Source organism: Pectinophora gossypiella, chromosome 28 (assembly GCF_024362695.1).
Source record: "Pectinophora gossypiella chromosome 28, ilPecGoss1.1, whole genome shotgun sequence".
NCBI classification, from domain to species: Eukaryota; Metazoa; Arthropoda; class Insecta; order Lepidoptera; family Gelechiidae; genus Pectinophora; species Pectinophora gossypiella.
This window is the reverse complement of record NC_065431.1, coordinates 3,175,094-3,191,805: the sequence shown is the minus strand read 5'-3', so window position 1 is coordinate 3,191,805 and position 16,712 is coordinate 3,175,094. Positions and strand designations below refer to the sequence as shown.

Genomic DNA, 16,712 nt, shown 5'->3' with positions numbered 1-16,712 from the left:
TTCATAAGAGAATAAAAATACAGCTTACAGTAACTAGGAGTCCAAATTTGTCGAAGTTCAGCTTCCCCTGCAGAGACAGGAACGGTTTGGCTGTATCGATGATGGTGTCATCATAACCCCATAAAAATCTGAAATAGAAGAGAAAAAATAAATTAAATTAAACATCCTACACGTCTCACTGCTGGGCACAGGCCTCCCTTAAATTAACCGGAGGGGATATGAAGTATACTCCACCACGCTGCTCCACTGCGGGTTTTCTTGCAGCTTCTTTTCCCCGGCTATACAGGTTGTGAGAAGCTGCAGTAGTTTTAGGCGGATGAGACGTTCGTTATGTAAAATTGACGATTCAAAGTGTAACTATGTTACCTACTGAATAAAGATATTTTTGAATTTGAATTTGTTGGTGGAGGTGATTTGTCTAGTAGCCCGGGACCAACGGCTTAGCGTGCCTTATGAAGTACTTTTTTTATGTTACTTGTTGTAGATTTGCCGCAGATGGCATTAACTACTTGGCCGGACAAATGGGGAGCGCCAAAGGCCCGGTACAACGTTTAAGACAACAGGCCTGACGGTGCCCAGTTGTGTGTGGGTTGTATCTTTACCAATCTCGTCAACCTTGGTGTCAGGGTTTATTATTGAGCCGCCAAAGGCCCTTGACATGGCTCATGTAACGACTACTTACTTACATCATTAAGTAGTAACCGGGACCAACGGCTTAACATGCCTTCCGAAGCACAGATCATGTTACTTTTTAGATAAACAGGTGATCGGCCTGTAATGTCCTAACCAAACGGGATTCGAACCCGGGACCTCCGGATCGTGAGTCCAACGCTCAACCACTGGACCACGGAGGCCGTTATGTATGATAGTAGATATAGTAACCTGCATTGATGGTAATCTCCAACGCCATATTAAGGAAAAAAACGTGATAATACTATGTAATGTAATAGAACACGTGGCGGTAGGCAGTAGTAGCTAGTAGATGCACTTAATTGTTTACGCGTAAGTGAGTAGTATGGCTATGAAAATAGCGAGTAATAACCGTACTCCGGGATGTTCGCTTGTAGCGGACCCAACTAGTTGGCCACCTAGTTCCGCTCACATGCAAGTTTGGCGGCAAGGATGTGCTGCCGCCAAAGGATGTTTTCGGGCTACCGAACTGAGCATAGTACCCCGCTAGCCACAAGTTATTAGTTGTTAATCGACGATCCATCTGTGTTGTGTGTTGGAAGTTGTATTATATGCGTCTTGCCGTGTAAACTTCGATACCGCGTTTCACGACCGCTTGAAGACTGCATTATTGAATGTGGCGCCATCTGTTGCATGTGAGCGGAACTAGGTGGCCAACTAGTTGGGTCCGCTACACGCTCTACTCTTCCTCCACTTGAGTCAAATTCAAAAATATCTTTATTCAGTAGGTAACATAGTTACACTTTGAATCGTCAATTTTTACTTAACGAACGTCTCATCCGCCTAAAACTACTGCAGCTTCTCACAACCTATATAGCCGTGAAGGAAAACAGAAGGAAAAGAGTCGGCCTGCGCAGAGGGACTTTAAGTTGACAGTTAAGTCCTCGACTTGAGGACTTCAGGCACTCGAGTCAACGGCCTCCGTGGCCCAGTGGTTCAGCGTTCTGCTCACGATCCGGAGGTCCCGGGTTAGAATCCCGGTAGGGACAAATCACTTTCTGATCCCTAGTTTGGTTAGGACATTGCAGGCTGAACACCTGATTGTCCAGAAGTAAGATGATCCGTGCTTCGGAAGGCACGTTACGCTGTTGGTCACGGTTACAACTTACTGATGTAAGTTAGTAGTCGTTACATGAGTCACGTCAGGGGCCTTTGGCGGCTCAATAGTAATTCTGACACCAGGGTTGATGAGGTTGGTACTCCACCTCACAACCCACATGATAGAAGAAGAAGATAGCGAAAAAAATCCAGATCTATGGTTTTTAATGATCAATTTTCAAATCGCGTATTATCTAGCTCCAATCATTTGTAGTAATTAGATGAATACCTATTGATGACTTGACATTGTTAAGACATTGTTATGTTATTAAGCAAGTTATGTCTCGGTGTTATTATGCTCCTAAGTAAGGAAGTAAAGTGAACATAATATAAGTAGGCATGTTTAGGTAGGTTATGAACTGACTATATAATGCTTACGCGGATATTAAGACTAATTAACAACAAGAAAAATCGGCATCTGTCATCCAGAGGTTGAGCGTTGGGCTCACGATCCGGAGGCCCCGAGTTCGAATCCCGGTGGAGACACATCACAAAAATCACTTTGTGATCCCTAGTTTGGTTAGGACATTACAGGCTGAACACCTGATTGTACGACAGTAAGATGATCCGTGGTTCGGAAGGCACCTTAAGTTGGTCCCGGTTACTACTTACTGATGTAAGTAAGTAGTCGTTACATGAGCCAGGAGGTTCGCGCCCAACTGGGCACCCTCAGGCCTGTTGTCTTAAACGATGTACCGGGTGAGACCCTTCAGCGCTACCCATTTGTCCGGTCAAGTAGTTAATGCCATCTGCGGCAAATATACAATAAGTCACATAAAAAAAAAACGTGAGCCATGTCAGGGGCCTTTGGAGGCTCAATAGTTCTGAATTCAATTTGTGATAAATCGAATAAACCAGGGTATATGAGACTATGGAATTTCAATATTTAAGTACATACCTATGTAATGTAGCACGCCCCAATGGGTTAAATTGTACCTAATAACTGTATTTTTTCTTTTTATAATGTAACTATGACATCTTTTTCTTTTGTACTGTACAATTGCTATAAATCTCTTTTGTTTTTTTAAATTTTGTGTTGCTTCGACACTGACACACTTCTCTCGTTTACTCCACATTCATCAATCGATTCATACACACACGCCGGTTCAGAGTAGATCGTACGATCACGAGCATTAATATGTATACACTTTGGTACCATGTCACATTAACTTTTTTGACAAATTGAACTGTAAGTCTCACTTAATATCAAATATGTTAGTGCGACAGAGTCATAAAGTGGGTACATTATATTATTGCTCATGACTGTACTGTAACTAAACCTTTTTTAAAGAACATTCCCAATTTAAGACCCCTAGCTTTCTCCGAACAAGGCGCAGAATAGAAGTGAACGTATGCATTATATTTTTTGTTAAGCTTTCTTGCTTTTTTGTTGTTTTTTGTTTCAATAGAAGAGGAGAGGGTAGGCTTTTACCACGCTTTGCTCTGGAGTGGGATGCCATAGACTAGGAAAAAAAGGGCTTACCTTGCAACCGGTAGTTCAATGAAGGCATTAGGATGGTTAACGGCGAAGGTCAAGGCGTAGTTGAGAGCACTCTGCGAGAGGCTGTTCACATTCATGTCTATTGCCTTTGACACCACACCCTGTAGATAGAAAAAAAATGTTAGATTAAACCAAACCTCGGATAAAAACTAATACCCGTATTCCAAGATGATGATGATGGATGATTTGATGATGATAATTCCACTCCACCGCCCGGCCTCTGTGGTCCAGTAGTTGAGCGTTGGACTCACGATCCGGAAGTCCCGGGTTCGATTCTCATGGGGACATTGTCGAAATCACTTTGTGAGACTGTCCTTTGTTTGGTAAGGACTTTTCAGGCTTGAATCACCTGATTGTCCGAAAAAGTAAGATGATTCCGTGCTTCGGAACGCACGTTAATCCGTTGGTCCTGGCTATTAGCCGTAAAAACACCTCCAGATCTCCGGTCCAGATCCTGAGCCTAACGCTCTGACCACTAGACCACGGAGGCTGTCATCTTACAGATACTGATTATTACATGATCCGGTGCATATTTAATTAACCCTTTCACGGGCAGAGACCATGGGACATTGATGGTTCATAATAGATAGTATGACACCTTGGAATCGGAACGTCATTAGACGTTCTGTCCTTGAAAGTGTACTCACTAGTAGTGGTAGATTGGGTACGATGATTTTATCGAAGTGCGCGCCTGCGCTCTTGTCGGGTAAGAATTTGAAGTGGTTACGTTCTTGGAAGCTCAGCTGGTCCTTCCAGAACTTGATGTTCACTCGCTCCAGCTGCTGGCTGAAGAGAAAAACATTATAACATAACAAAAAAAAACTTTTTTTTATTAAAAATAACAATAAAATTGGGGTAGTCAGATCCGAGGTACATCCATAGTAAGATGAACAAAAAAAATGGCACACACAGATGCGCGTGTACGATAACGTCAATGTGTAGTGTCTGTGTAAAACGAGGTTGTTTGTATGAAGTGTCCGGAGTGATCTGGGCATTGTCTGACAGGATTATGAAAGTATGAATCGACTCTAGTAACGGCCCCTATAGTCCATTGGTTAAGCATTGTGCTCACGATCCGGAGATCCCGGGTTCGAATCCCGGTGGGGACAAACCACAAAAATCACTTTGTTGTGATCCCTAGTTTGGTTAGGACGTTGCAGACTGATCACCTGATTGTCCAAAAGTAAGATGATCCGTGCTTCGGAAGGCAAGTTAAGCCGTTGGTCCCGGTTACTACGTACTGATGTAAGTACGTAGTCGTTACATGAGTCATGCCAGAGGCCTTTGGCGGCTCCATGGTAACCCTGACACCAGGGTTGATGAGGTTGGTTATCCACTCACAACCCACACGATAGAAGAATCGACTCTAAACGGCCCATAGCGATAAGTGCCAAATGTAGGAAATCGTATTTGGTTCTGACGCCATAATACATATTTATTGTACCCAATTACCCAAGTTCTACATATCATTTTACACAAGTCAAAACAACACCCTTTGACATTTATGAAACAACTAAGTATATAACTATCAGTATGTGTAAGATGTCACCTTCTTGATATTTTTTTTTAATTAACAATTCTTCTTATCGTGTGGGTTGTGAGGTAAAATACCAACCTCATCAACCCTGGTGTCAGGGTTATTATTGAGCCGACAAATGCCCCTGACATGGCTCATCTAACGACTACTTACTTACATCTACTTAATTACATGATTACTTTCGGACAACCTGGTGATCAGCCAGTAATGCCCTAACCAAACTAGGGACCACAAAGTAATTTTTGTGATATGTTCCCACCGGGAATCGAACCCGGGACTTCCGGATCGTGAGCACCAACGGTCGTTACATTTGACATTTATAACATAACATAACATAAACTGCCTATATACGTCCCACTGCTGGGCACAGGCCTCCCCTCAATCAACCGGAGGGGGTATGGAGCATACTCCACCACGCTGCTCCAATGCGGGACATTTATGAAACAACTAAAAACAATTATAATAATCAGTATCAGTAAAATGTCACCTTCTTAATAAATGTTTTAATTAACAATTATTAACTTGATAATACTTAGTGTTAGTGACATCGTAACGAAAACTTTGACGGATTATTCAGACCATGATTCTGAGTTGACATCAAGTGGAATTTTCCGTCGCAAGAGTATGGAACTGAAAATAATTAAATTCTAATTTCATGGTTAACAGACAAATGCATCTTTTATCTTTGTTTTTGGGTATAAATAATGACCCTTTTTATTATACCCAGTCACATCAAAATAAATAGGTGGCAACATAATTCTTTACCATATCTGATCCAAATATCAAGCAACAAATATTTTTATATATGCCTTTGCCATAACATTATTTTTTAATAATTATGTAAGTACCCCAGTAATGAGTAAGAAACTAATTATTGGAAAATTGACAGCTCTTAATTTTAGGAAGAATGAGTAAATGAATGAATAACCCGGGCGAATCAAAAAGGTCCCGCTGGTATGCGAACCGTTTGACGTGCGCTGTCAACATAATTCTGTCGGTTTATTATTAGCCAATATAAAATTTGTGGGCACCCTCAGACCTGTTGTCCGGGTTGTAAACGTTGTACCGGGTGAGAGCCTTCAGCGCTCCCCATTTGTCCGGCCAATTAGTTAATGCCGTCTGCGGCATTTTTTTTTTCTTTTTTTTTTAGTCACGTCAAAAAAAAGCGTTTACTAACACTGTTGTATCTCCTATATTGTAAACATCGTACCTACCCCACTCATCGTATATTATCAACTAGATACTCGTCAATAAAAATGCAATATTAAACATACTGCCTATCTCAACAACCTAAATTATAACGATGGTCAAGTTATTTATAGAATTTTGCGATAGGTACTTCTTTTTCTATCGTGTGCGTTGTGAGGTGGAGTACCAACCTCATCAACTCTGGTGTCACGGTTACTATTGAGCCGCCAAAGGCTCATGTAACGACTAATTACTTACATCAGTAAGTACTTATCGGGACCAACGGCTTAACGTGCCTTCCAAAGCACGGGTCATCATGCTTTCGGACAATCAGGTGATCAGTCTGTAATGTCCTAACCAAACTAGGGACCACAAAGTAATTTTTGTGATATGTCCCCACCCCACCGAGAATCGAACCCAGGACCTCCGGATCGTGAGCCCAACGCTCAACCACTTGACCACGGAAGCCGTTTGCATAAGCCATAGAATAGTTAAAATATACAGAATGTTAGTGACACCGTAACGAAAACTTTAAGGGATGATTCAGACTATGATTCTGAGTTGATATCAAGTAGAATTTTCCGTTACAAAAGTATGGATCAAAAAAAAAAAACAAAAATATGTATTAACAGCCTCCGTGGTCTAGTGGTAAGAGCGTTAGGCTCACGATCTGGAGGTCCGGGTTCGATTCCCGATGGGGACATTGTCGAAATCACTTTGTGAGACTGTCCTTTGTTTGGTAAGGACTTTTCAGGCTTGAATCACCTGATTGTCCGAAAAAGTAAGTTGATTCCGTGCTTCGGAGGGCACGTTAAGCCGTTGGTCCCGGCTATTAGCCGTAAAAACACCTCCACCAACCCGCAGTGGAGCAGCGTGGTGGAGTATGCTCCATACCCTCTCCGGTTGATTGAGAGGAGGCCTGTGCCCAGCAGTGGGACGTATATAGGCAGTTTATGTTATTATGTATGTATTATTGGTGTAAGTACGTAGTCGTTACATGAGTCATGTCAGGGGCCTTCGGCGGCTCAATAATAACCCTGACACCAGGGTTGATGAGGTTGGTAATCCACCTCACAACCCACACGAAAGAAGAAGATGGCTTATACAAAATAGTTATCTATTACGTGTCGGTAAATAACACAATGGTGCTAATTCCTGCCGACGTCATCTAATTTAATTTTAAGTTATACCTGTCATTTTCTTATCCACCGAAAAGGAAGGGGACCGGTAATCGACAAGCATAACATTTATGGAACACACGTAAATTTTAAGCTCTAATCTAAAACAACCCTTATAAAAATTTTACTTTGGCTAGTAACCCGCCAGAATTAAGTTGACAGCACACGTCAAACGGGTCGCATACCAGCGAGGCACCTTTTTGATTCACGCGGGTTATTCATTCATTTACTCATTCTTCCTAAAATTAAGAGCTGATAATCATCCATCCCTTTCCTTTTCGGCGGATAAGAAAATGACGGGTATAACTTAAAATAAAATTAGGTGTCTGCAGAAATCGGGGCCAATGTCCAACAAAATTCTTAGAATTTATGTGACGGAGTTAACGTTATGTTTTTTATTGATTTTGCATACATACACATTGTATAACGTATACACACACAACTAGCATACATAACGGACGTATCGAGGTTATCACAATACTCTTTGAACTGATCTAATTGTCAGGGCCGTATCTAGTACGAAGCGGGGCTGTATATATGTCGCAGTCGGATTGTATAATCCGCTGTATTACATTACGGCTAGCTGTTTTCAAAAACAGGGCCGTTTTGTAATGCGGCGGTTCAACGATTAGCTGTATTGTAAAAAACCGCCGAAACGTATTCGTCGCCATACATCATTCAACACGGCTAGCCGTAATGTAATAAAGCGAGGGATTAGCCGCCTCTTTGACAGTTTTTAGTTCCGATTCTTAACACTCATGGCGCCGCCTGTCATAACAACAACAATGGCGTTGGATGCAGAAAGTGTTTTATTAAATAGCGAAGTTACAAGTGAATTAAATAAAGGAAACGTGTTAAAGTCGGTAAATAGTGAATTTAAGAACAATTTTAAAGTGCAATTAGAAAAAAATATTATGGTCAGTATGGTCACCCTACAATTTAAGTAGAAGTACAATGCGGCTAAACGTGATCCGCTTTATTGGAGAACGTATCGCAATGACAATGCGGCTAATCGTTGAACCGCCGCATTACAAAACGGCCCTGTTTTTTAAAACAGCTAGCCGTAATGAAATACAGCGGATTATACAATCCGACTGCGACATATATATTATAATACTAGATGTCGCGTGGTTCGCTCGCTGCAAACCGCTCGCGTGTCCTGTAGTAGTTCGAAACTTTAATGGCAGCCATCTTATGTTTCAGCCATTTTGTTTTTTTTTTTCACCGGCTATAGATTTCACCAAGATTTAGATAGGTCTCGTGAAAACAAGAAAGTTCTAGGTGTTATAGTTTTGCCAGGCCGTATGGTGTAACCCTGATGCGGAGCAATTTTCAAAGATGACGTTCCGATCAGACCCCTATACATCATTTTTACACCAGAGACATTTTCTGGAAAAAACAGTGTTTGTATGGCGGCCATCTTGTTTTTTCCGCCATTTTATAATATATGTATACAGGGTGTTAGTAACATCGTAACAAAAACTTTGAGGGATGATGCAGGCCATGATTCTGAGTTGATATCAAGTGGAATTTTCCGTCGCAAAAGTTTGGAATGGAAAATAATAAAAAAAAAATCATGAATTTTCCGACAGGAAATTCCACTTAATATCTACTCAGAATCATGGTCTGAATAATCCTCCTCAGTATTCGTTACGGTGTCACTAACACCCATGGTACCTGTATGTACTGGTACGGGGTGTAAGTGACATGGTAACGAATATTGAGGGGGCTGATTTAGCTCATTATTATGAGTTAATATCAAGTGGAATTTGCGATCGCAAAAGTATAGAACTGAAAATAATAAAAAATAAAATAAAAAAAAAGCATGAATTTTGCGACGGAATATTCCACTTCATTTTCACTAAGAATCATGGTCTGAATCATCCCCCTCAGTATTCGTTACGATGTCACTAACACCCTGTTCTTTTATTATTTTCATATACAAGGCGTTAGGGTGTGAGAGATGATGAGGGTGTTAGTGACATCTCCTTAGCATTATCCCGTTTTTCACAGGGTCCGCTTACCTAACCTGAAGATTTGACAGGTCCGGTTTTTTACAGAAGCGACTGCCTGTCTGACCTTCCACTCGCGAAGGGAAAATCAGCCCAATACAGGTTAGATCACATACCTCCGAAAATCTCGGGAATGTGGGTATATTCTAAACCCCTTAATAATCGATAGTATCGATAGGCATATCGATATTTAGATTATTTATCGATAATCGATTATTCGGCAACACTTGAGATATATCTGATGACAGACCTCATTTAATAATGTATATGATTTTGTTAAATCATATCAAATTGATGTATCATTATGCTAAAAAAACTATAAGATCTGTTAGATTATTTTAAGGATACCACACGTAAACACGTTGCGGCGTCTAAGCCGCGAAGGGAAAACCAGCCGAATACAGGTTAGGTCACACACCTCAAGGTTACTATTGAGCCAAAGGCCCCCTGACATGGTTTATGTGACGACTACTAACTTGCATAAGTAGTAACCGGGACCAACGACTTAACGTGACTTCCGAAGCACGGATCATCTTACTTTCGGACAATCAGGTGGTCAGCCTGTAATGTCTTAACCAAACTAGCGATCACAAAGTGATTTTCGTGATATCTACACACTGGGATTTGAACCCGGGACCTCTGGACCTCCGGACCATGTGGCTTTTTTAACCCCTAATATTTGTTTATATCATTTTAGTAAGTCATATTTACAGAGTTTTCTTTATTGCTGTGACGTCACATCACCCTAAGTTCGCATCTGTTCTCTCTGTACCAGTAAGTTTAGACCGTATAATTATTTCTAGTCCGATTCATTAAATGTTCTACGTAATTTCGTAATTTTGATGACGTGCATTATGTACTATGTTTTATGTATTATGTACATGTTTTGCAACAATAATCGCTCACATCGAATACCTCGGTACGAAGGTTTTGTTTTGTCTCGTAACACCGAAACGTCATGTAGACAAACAAATTGATACCGGAATAACCTCTTTCAATGAGGGAATTTCCAGGGAACGTTCCCAAAAACAAATATAGGTGGCGCTTTCTAACTCCAATGTAATAGTAAGAAAGAAACATTTATTACTCCCGGACACCACAGACACAGACAGACAGGTACATTACATTCAACACAGGACAGAAACCATACGGAAATCAATACACAGAAAAAACTAACAGAAAACCAAGATAGATAAGATTGTTTTCTTTGTACTTATGTTCCTTGTGTCTGTTTTATTGTGTACAAATAAATAAATGAATACTCACGAGTAAACATAAGGGCCGACATCTTCTACTTTTAATTTCTCATCTTGCCCGCTGCGTACGCGCTCCCAATTCGTGTAGTTGAAGATGTGAACTTTCATAAGAGGATTGACGTTAGGGCGTTGCCATATTGAAAACGCTAGAGAGTTGTTCCGGATGACCATGTTCTGGAAAAGAAAATTGGATAAGAAAACCACTATTTATGAGATGAGACACAACACAATACATACATAAGAAAAATCTAAAGTACCGAGATTTAAGATTTATGATACGAAGAATAAGGTATACAGGGTGTTAGTGACAACGTAACGAGAACTTTAAGGGATGATTCAGGCCATGATTCTGAATGGATATCAAGTGGAATTTTCCGCCGCAAAAGTATGGAACAGAAAATAATTAAAAAAAAACACTAAATTTTTTATAAATTTTCCGGCAGGAAAATGCACCTGATATCAACTCAGGATCATAGTCTGAATCATCCCTTTCAGTATTTGTTACGATGTCACTAACACCCTGTATTGAATAGGCAGTTCTTAAACGTTGTACCGGGTGAGAGCCTTCAGCGCTCCCCATTTGTCCGGTTAAGTAGTTAATGCCATCCGCGAGAAATCTACAATAAGTCATGTCAAAAAAAATTGAATAGGCACTTGATAGGTAAGTAAGTAAGCTCAAAAGGAACATACTCAAGGCCCCTAACCACAACCTAGAAAAAAAAATACTCACAGATAATATAGCATCGTTGATCGTATTCGTGAAACAGAAGAATATAGTTCCAATGAGGCTCAGCACGAACGTCGCAGATAATAAAGTTAACACTGGAACAAAAGAAAAAAAAAATTAAAACAAAGAAACAAAGGCTTTTTGGCGGGAAACGGGAACGGGACAGTTGCTTTCTTCATTGAATAATCTAAATAATTAATACGAAGTGGTGTTTTGTGGTTAATGATCGCATTAAGTTAGTCGGAAGACATTCGCGAGTGTTATTATATTGGAGTATTCAATGGACAAGGTATATCTGCCTATTTTCGCTTCGTGCCGGGAGGCCGCTTCATGACTCAAAAGTTTATGCGGACTTTTGAGTTAATTCGTTTGGGGTTCGGAGTAGGAGTCTACTCCGAGGGTGGGGGCTTAGGTTTCATCATCATCACCTTTCATCATTTCATTAATCATCAAGAAAAAAAATACGTCAGACATGGCTGTATGGGCATAGTTCCCTTTGCCTTACCCTTCGGGGAAAACCAAAACAAAAAAAAAGTGACGTCACAAACAAAAACTATCTGTCACGTTTCAAGTGACACTGTTTGACAGTTTCTTTGTTTGTTGAAATGTGAAGTCACTGGGGCTTCTTGGCGGGAAACGGGAACGGGACAGTTGCTTTCTTCATTGAATAATCTAAATAATTAATACGAAGTGGTGTTTTGTGGTTAATGATCGCATTAAGTTCGCAAGTGTTATTATGTCGGGGTATTCAATAAACAAAGTGTATCTGCCTATTTTCGCTTCGTGCCAAGAAGTCGCTTCATAACTCGAAAGTTTATGCGGACTTTTGAGTTAATTCGTTTGTGGTTCGGAGTAGGAGTCTACTCCGAGGGTGGGGGCTTAGGTTTCATCATCATCACCTTTCATCATTTCATTAATCATCAAGAAAAAAAAAATACGTAAGACATGGCTGTATGGGCATAGTTTGCCTTACCCTTCGGGGAAAAACAAAAAAAAAACCAACCGTTTTCGCGCGAAATTTAAAATAATTGAAGTAAATTTTTTTTTTTTTAATTATAAGTAATTATAAAGCTTTTTCGAGAAAATAAAATATTTTAAGAGGTATAAAATAACCGTTTGTAAGAAGAAGAAGACTAGTTCATGTTAATATCTCTGATATTCCCTAACGTAATTACAATCCGATTGCAGTTGTTAGCGACACGAATTGCCATGTAACATTTTTTAAAATAAAGCGGCAAGTATTTGGTGCGGGCAACCGACTCGGCGCTAGATGGCGCTCGCCGCGCCTGCGCGTCACTTCTTTTCGATTTTGATAAAAAAAATTCTCTCTGGCTAACCTCTACGCCGAGCACCACGCTCTTCGGTTGCTCACACGCAAAAGCCATTTTATAGCGATCGACAAGTGTATTTTCTGTTTTCCCGTCCTATATATAACAAAGTCCTTCGAGCCGGATTTGAACCAGCGACCTCTGATATTCCCTAACGTAATTACAATCCGATTGCAGTTGTTAGCGACACGAATTGCCATGTAACATTTTTTAAAATAAAGCGGCAAGTATTTGGTGCGGGCAACCGACTCGGCGCTAGATGGCGCTCGCCGCGCCTGCGCGTCACTTCTTTTCGATTTTGATAAAAAAAATTCTCTCTGGCTAACCTCTACGCCGCGCACCACGCTCTTCGGTTGCTCACACGCAAAAGCCATTTTATAGCGATCGATAAGTGTTTTTCTGTTTTCCCGTCCTATATATAACAAAGTCCTTCGAGCCTGATCAGTGAAAATGGTTAATACGCGAAATACGACGCGAAAACACAAAGAACATGAAGTGACTGAAGTGTTGGTTTCGAGTGATATACCTACTCCCAAAGAGCAGGTTGTGAAAAGTGCATGTGATGAAAGCTTGAACTCAAAAGAACATCTTTCTGGTACAACGAATGTGTGTGTAAAAACTAACAATGCTTCACCGCCTTACTATTCACCCGCGCCTCAGCCGACTTCGCTTCATGCTAATGTCTCTCGTTCGCTTACGGCTAAACCGAGTACGTCCAAAATGGTGGAATGCAGTACCTCGCACCATAGTAAAACTTCGTCGAAGTCTGCACGACGTATTCAGCTTGAGTTAGAAGCCGCCGAAGCCAAAGCGCGTATCGATAAGGAGCTAATTGACAAGAGGTTAGAAGCCCAATTAGCCGACCTAGAAAATGAATCAGTATACAGTTCACAACAAGATGAAAGAGAGGAACAAAATTGCACAAAAATTCAAGTAGTACAGTGGTTAAACCGCAGTCACGCCGAACTGGAACGCGAACAATGGCCGCCGTCTGCCCCCGAGCATGTTCACAACACGGGCACGACGGAGCCGCCGCCGCCGCCACTGCCGCCGCCGCCGCCCGCGCCGACAGACTCGGCCGCCGCCGCCGCCGACGACGGCACCAACTATGGGACAGTTCACATGCTGGCTAACGCTATTAAAGAATTGACCACCGCTACTGCAATAGGATCGAATGCACAAATGTTAAGTCGCTTATCTACACCACGAGACTTACCTGTCTTCTACGGTGACCCGCTTGAGTGGCTTTATTTCAAGCAAGCATTTCAAGAATCCTCACAGTTATGCAATTTTACTGAAAAAGAAAACTTATGGAGGCTACGAAAGTGCCTACAAGGTCCTGCCAAAGACGCTGTCGCCGCACTGCTAATTAGCGCCACGTCGTCTGCTACTATTATGTCTACACTTCAACTACAGTTTGGAAACCCCGACGTCATACTTACAAAAATCATACAAGACATAAACAAGTTGCCGCCGCTGTCGCCCGACTATCACAAACAAATAGTGTCGTTCGCCGTAAAAGTACAAAATTACGTCGCTGCCGTACAAGCTATCGGCCAAGTCGAATACCTACGAGCGATGAATGTCGTGTCCATTATCTTGAACAAGATGCCATCTGTTTTAATTTCAAAGTGGGCCGACTTTAGTTTCCCTTACATATACGAAGAAAAGCCGAAACTCGTTCTACTATCTGAATTTTTAACTGCCGAAGCGACGAAGATATCTAAAACAGCTGTGAATTTACTCGTTATTCCATCTCAAAGTGATAATACCTACAAACATTTACGGAAACATAATGACTATAGCCGGCCGCACCATATACACCAAACATTGCTAGTGCAACAAGACAGTAGTGACGAACGTAACGAAAGTGTTAAGTGTCGGTTTTGTAAACAATCGGTACACAAACTATTTGACTGTAAAAAGTTTAAAAGAGCACTACGAAAAAATAGATGGGTTTTCGTAAAACGTAATCGTGTATGTTTTAAGTGCTTAGTGTCGACACATAATCGCGATAAGTGCCCCGCGTCCCCGTGTGATATAGACAATTGTGGACAACCTCATCATCGCCTTCTACACTTCCCTACCAGTGATAATCACCAATCCAATGTGATAGTGACAAACCCCGTGAACCCGCAAACCGAAACTGTAACGTGCGTTAAAACAAACGATTGCAAAGTGATATTAAAAACTGTGTCATTAAAAATACATGGACCTAACGGAATCATAAATGCAGTTGCGCTACTGGATGATGGTTCTACTGTGTCACTGATAAGTAGTTCCCTTGCCTCGAGAGTGGGGATACGTGGTATCAAGCAAACATTACGCGTGAGTGGAGCATGGGACAACATTGTGTGTGAAAGTGAGATGGTGAACTTTAATGTGTCAAACAAGGACGGAGGTATGTTTACATTACGGGCGCGCACTGCTAACGAACTGAACCTACCAGTGCAAAATCTATCATTGGTGAATCATTTGAACTGTGATTATGTGAACAATATTATGGACCATTTGTGTGTCGATGGTGATAAACCCGAAATACTTATCGGGCAGGACAATTACGACCTTATTATGCCTTTACAAATATTAAAAGGTAAACAAAGTGAACCTTATGTCACGCGTACACCGCTAGGCTGGTGCGTTCATGGCCCTATTCGAGCGCCAGACCAGGCTGCCACTGCTGGTTCCACTCTCCTCTTGATGGACGATCAGCATCTAGAGAAAGAACAAATTCTACGCGAGATTGCTGAAGATGTAAGACGTTCTTTTACCTTGGACTCCTTGGGCGTGTTCGACAAACCGAGACAGAATTCAGATGATGTACGAGCAATAGAATACCTAGAGAAGACTTCACAATTAATAGATGGACGCTGGCACGTCGGTCTCCCATGGAAAGACCCTAACTGCAAACTACCTGATTCCTATCCTACTGCTGCTATGAGATTAAGAGGTGTGGAACGAAAAATCAAGGCCGATGATGGATATGCAGAGCGGTATAATGAGAGATTTCAACATCTTCTGAAAAATGATTATGCCAAGGAGGTAAAGAACACTGAAAGGACATCTAAAACCTGGTACCTACCCCACTTTGGGGTAGATAACCCGAATAAGAAAAAATTAAGATTAGTATTTGATGCCGCTGCAAAGTCATCTGGCTTGTCCCTAAATGACTTTCTACTGACAGGCCCAGATTTACTTATGTCTCTGTATGGTATCATGCTACGGTTCCGTGAGTACAAAATAGCTGTAGCTGCAGATATTAAAGACATGTTTCTACGCGTCAAACTAATACCAGAAGACCAAGATGCATTGAGATTTCTATGGAAAGACTTACCTGAAAAGAAAGATAATTCTAAGTCACCTGAAAAGCAAATAAAGACATATACAATGACGTCATTAATATTTGGAGCCAACTGTTCACCATTTATTGCCCAATTTGTGAAAAATAAGAATGCACTACGATTCCAAACTACTATGCCACAAGCAGTTCAAGCTATATGTAAACAGCATTATTGTGATGACTACATTCAAAGTTTACCCGATGAAGAAATGGCAATAAAACAAGTACATGATATATCATACATCCACAGTCAAGGAGGATTTGAATTAAGAAACTGGATAAGCAACAGTGAAAATGTACTTCAAAGTTTACCAAAAGAATCACTAGCAACTACTGCACTTAAATTCAAAATGGGCCCTAATGATGAGAGTGAACGCACACTTGGTTTACTATGGTTCCCTAACGAGGATATGCTCGGATTTGACGTCTCATTTAAGAAAATACCTACTTGTCTGATAAATGGAGAAAAGAAACCTACTAAAAGAGAAATACTGCAAGTCATTATGTCCATTTTTTATGTCTACGGTTTCCTGTCGCCCTTTACTATACGAGGCAAGATAATATTGCAACAAACATGGAAATGCAAACTTGACTGGGACGAGGTAGTACCTAACAATATCTATGACAAGTGGATCAGCTGGCTGGAACAATTGAAAAGCATTCATTTGATACGCCTGCCACGCTATTATCAAGGACGAGTGCACCGGACGCCGAGTGAAAAAGAAGACAGCCCCGCCTGCGCTGCCACTGCGGCTACCCTGGCCGCCCCTGCGGCTGGTCGCGCTGCCACTGCGGCTACCCTGGCCGCCCCCGCGGCTGGTCGCGCTGCCTCTGCGCGCGCCTGCGCCGCCCCCGCG

General features: G+C 41.4%; 1 protein-coding gene across 1 annotated transcript in view; it reads right to left on the bottom strand.

Moving 5' to 3' along the window:
• The window catches only part of LOC126379171 (scavenger receptor class B member 1-like), a 34,693-nt gene that overhangs the window by 10,351 nt on the left and 7,630 nt on the right, over positions 1-16,712 (bottom strand). Inside the window, exons 2-6 of the mRNA XM_050027833.1 lie at positions 11,191-11,282; positions 10,471-10,634; positions 3,937-4,075; positions 3,272-3,390; positions 29-128 (exon numbers count right to left, since the gene is read on the bottom strand). Of these exons, the coding sequence (XP_049883790.1) occupies positions 29-128; positions 3,272-3,390; positions 3,937-4,075; positions 10,471-10,634; positions 11,191-11,282 (614 nt within the window). The remainder of the gene's footprint in view (positions 1-28; positions 129-3,271; positions 3,391-3,936; positions 4,076-10,470; positions 10,635-11,190; positions 11,283-16,712) is intronic.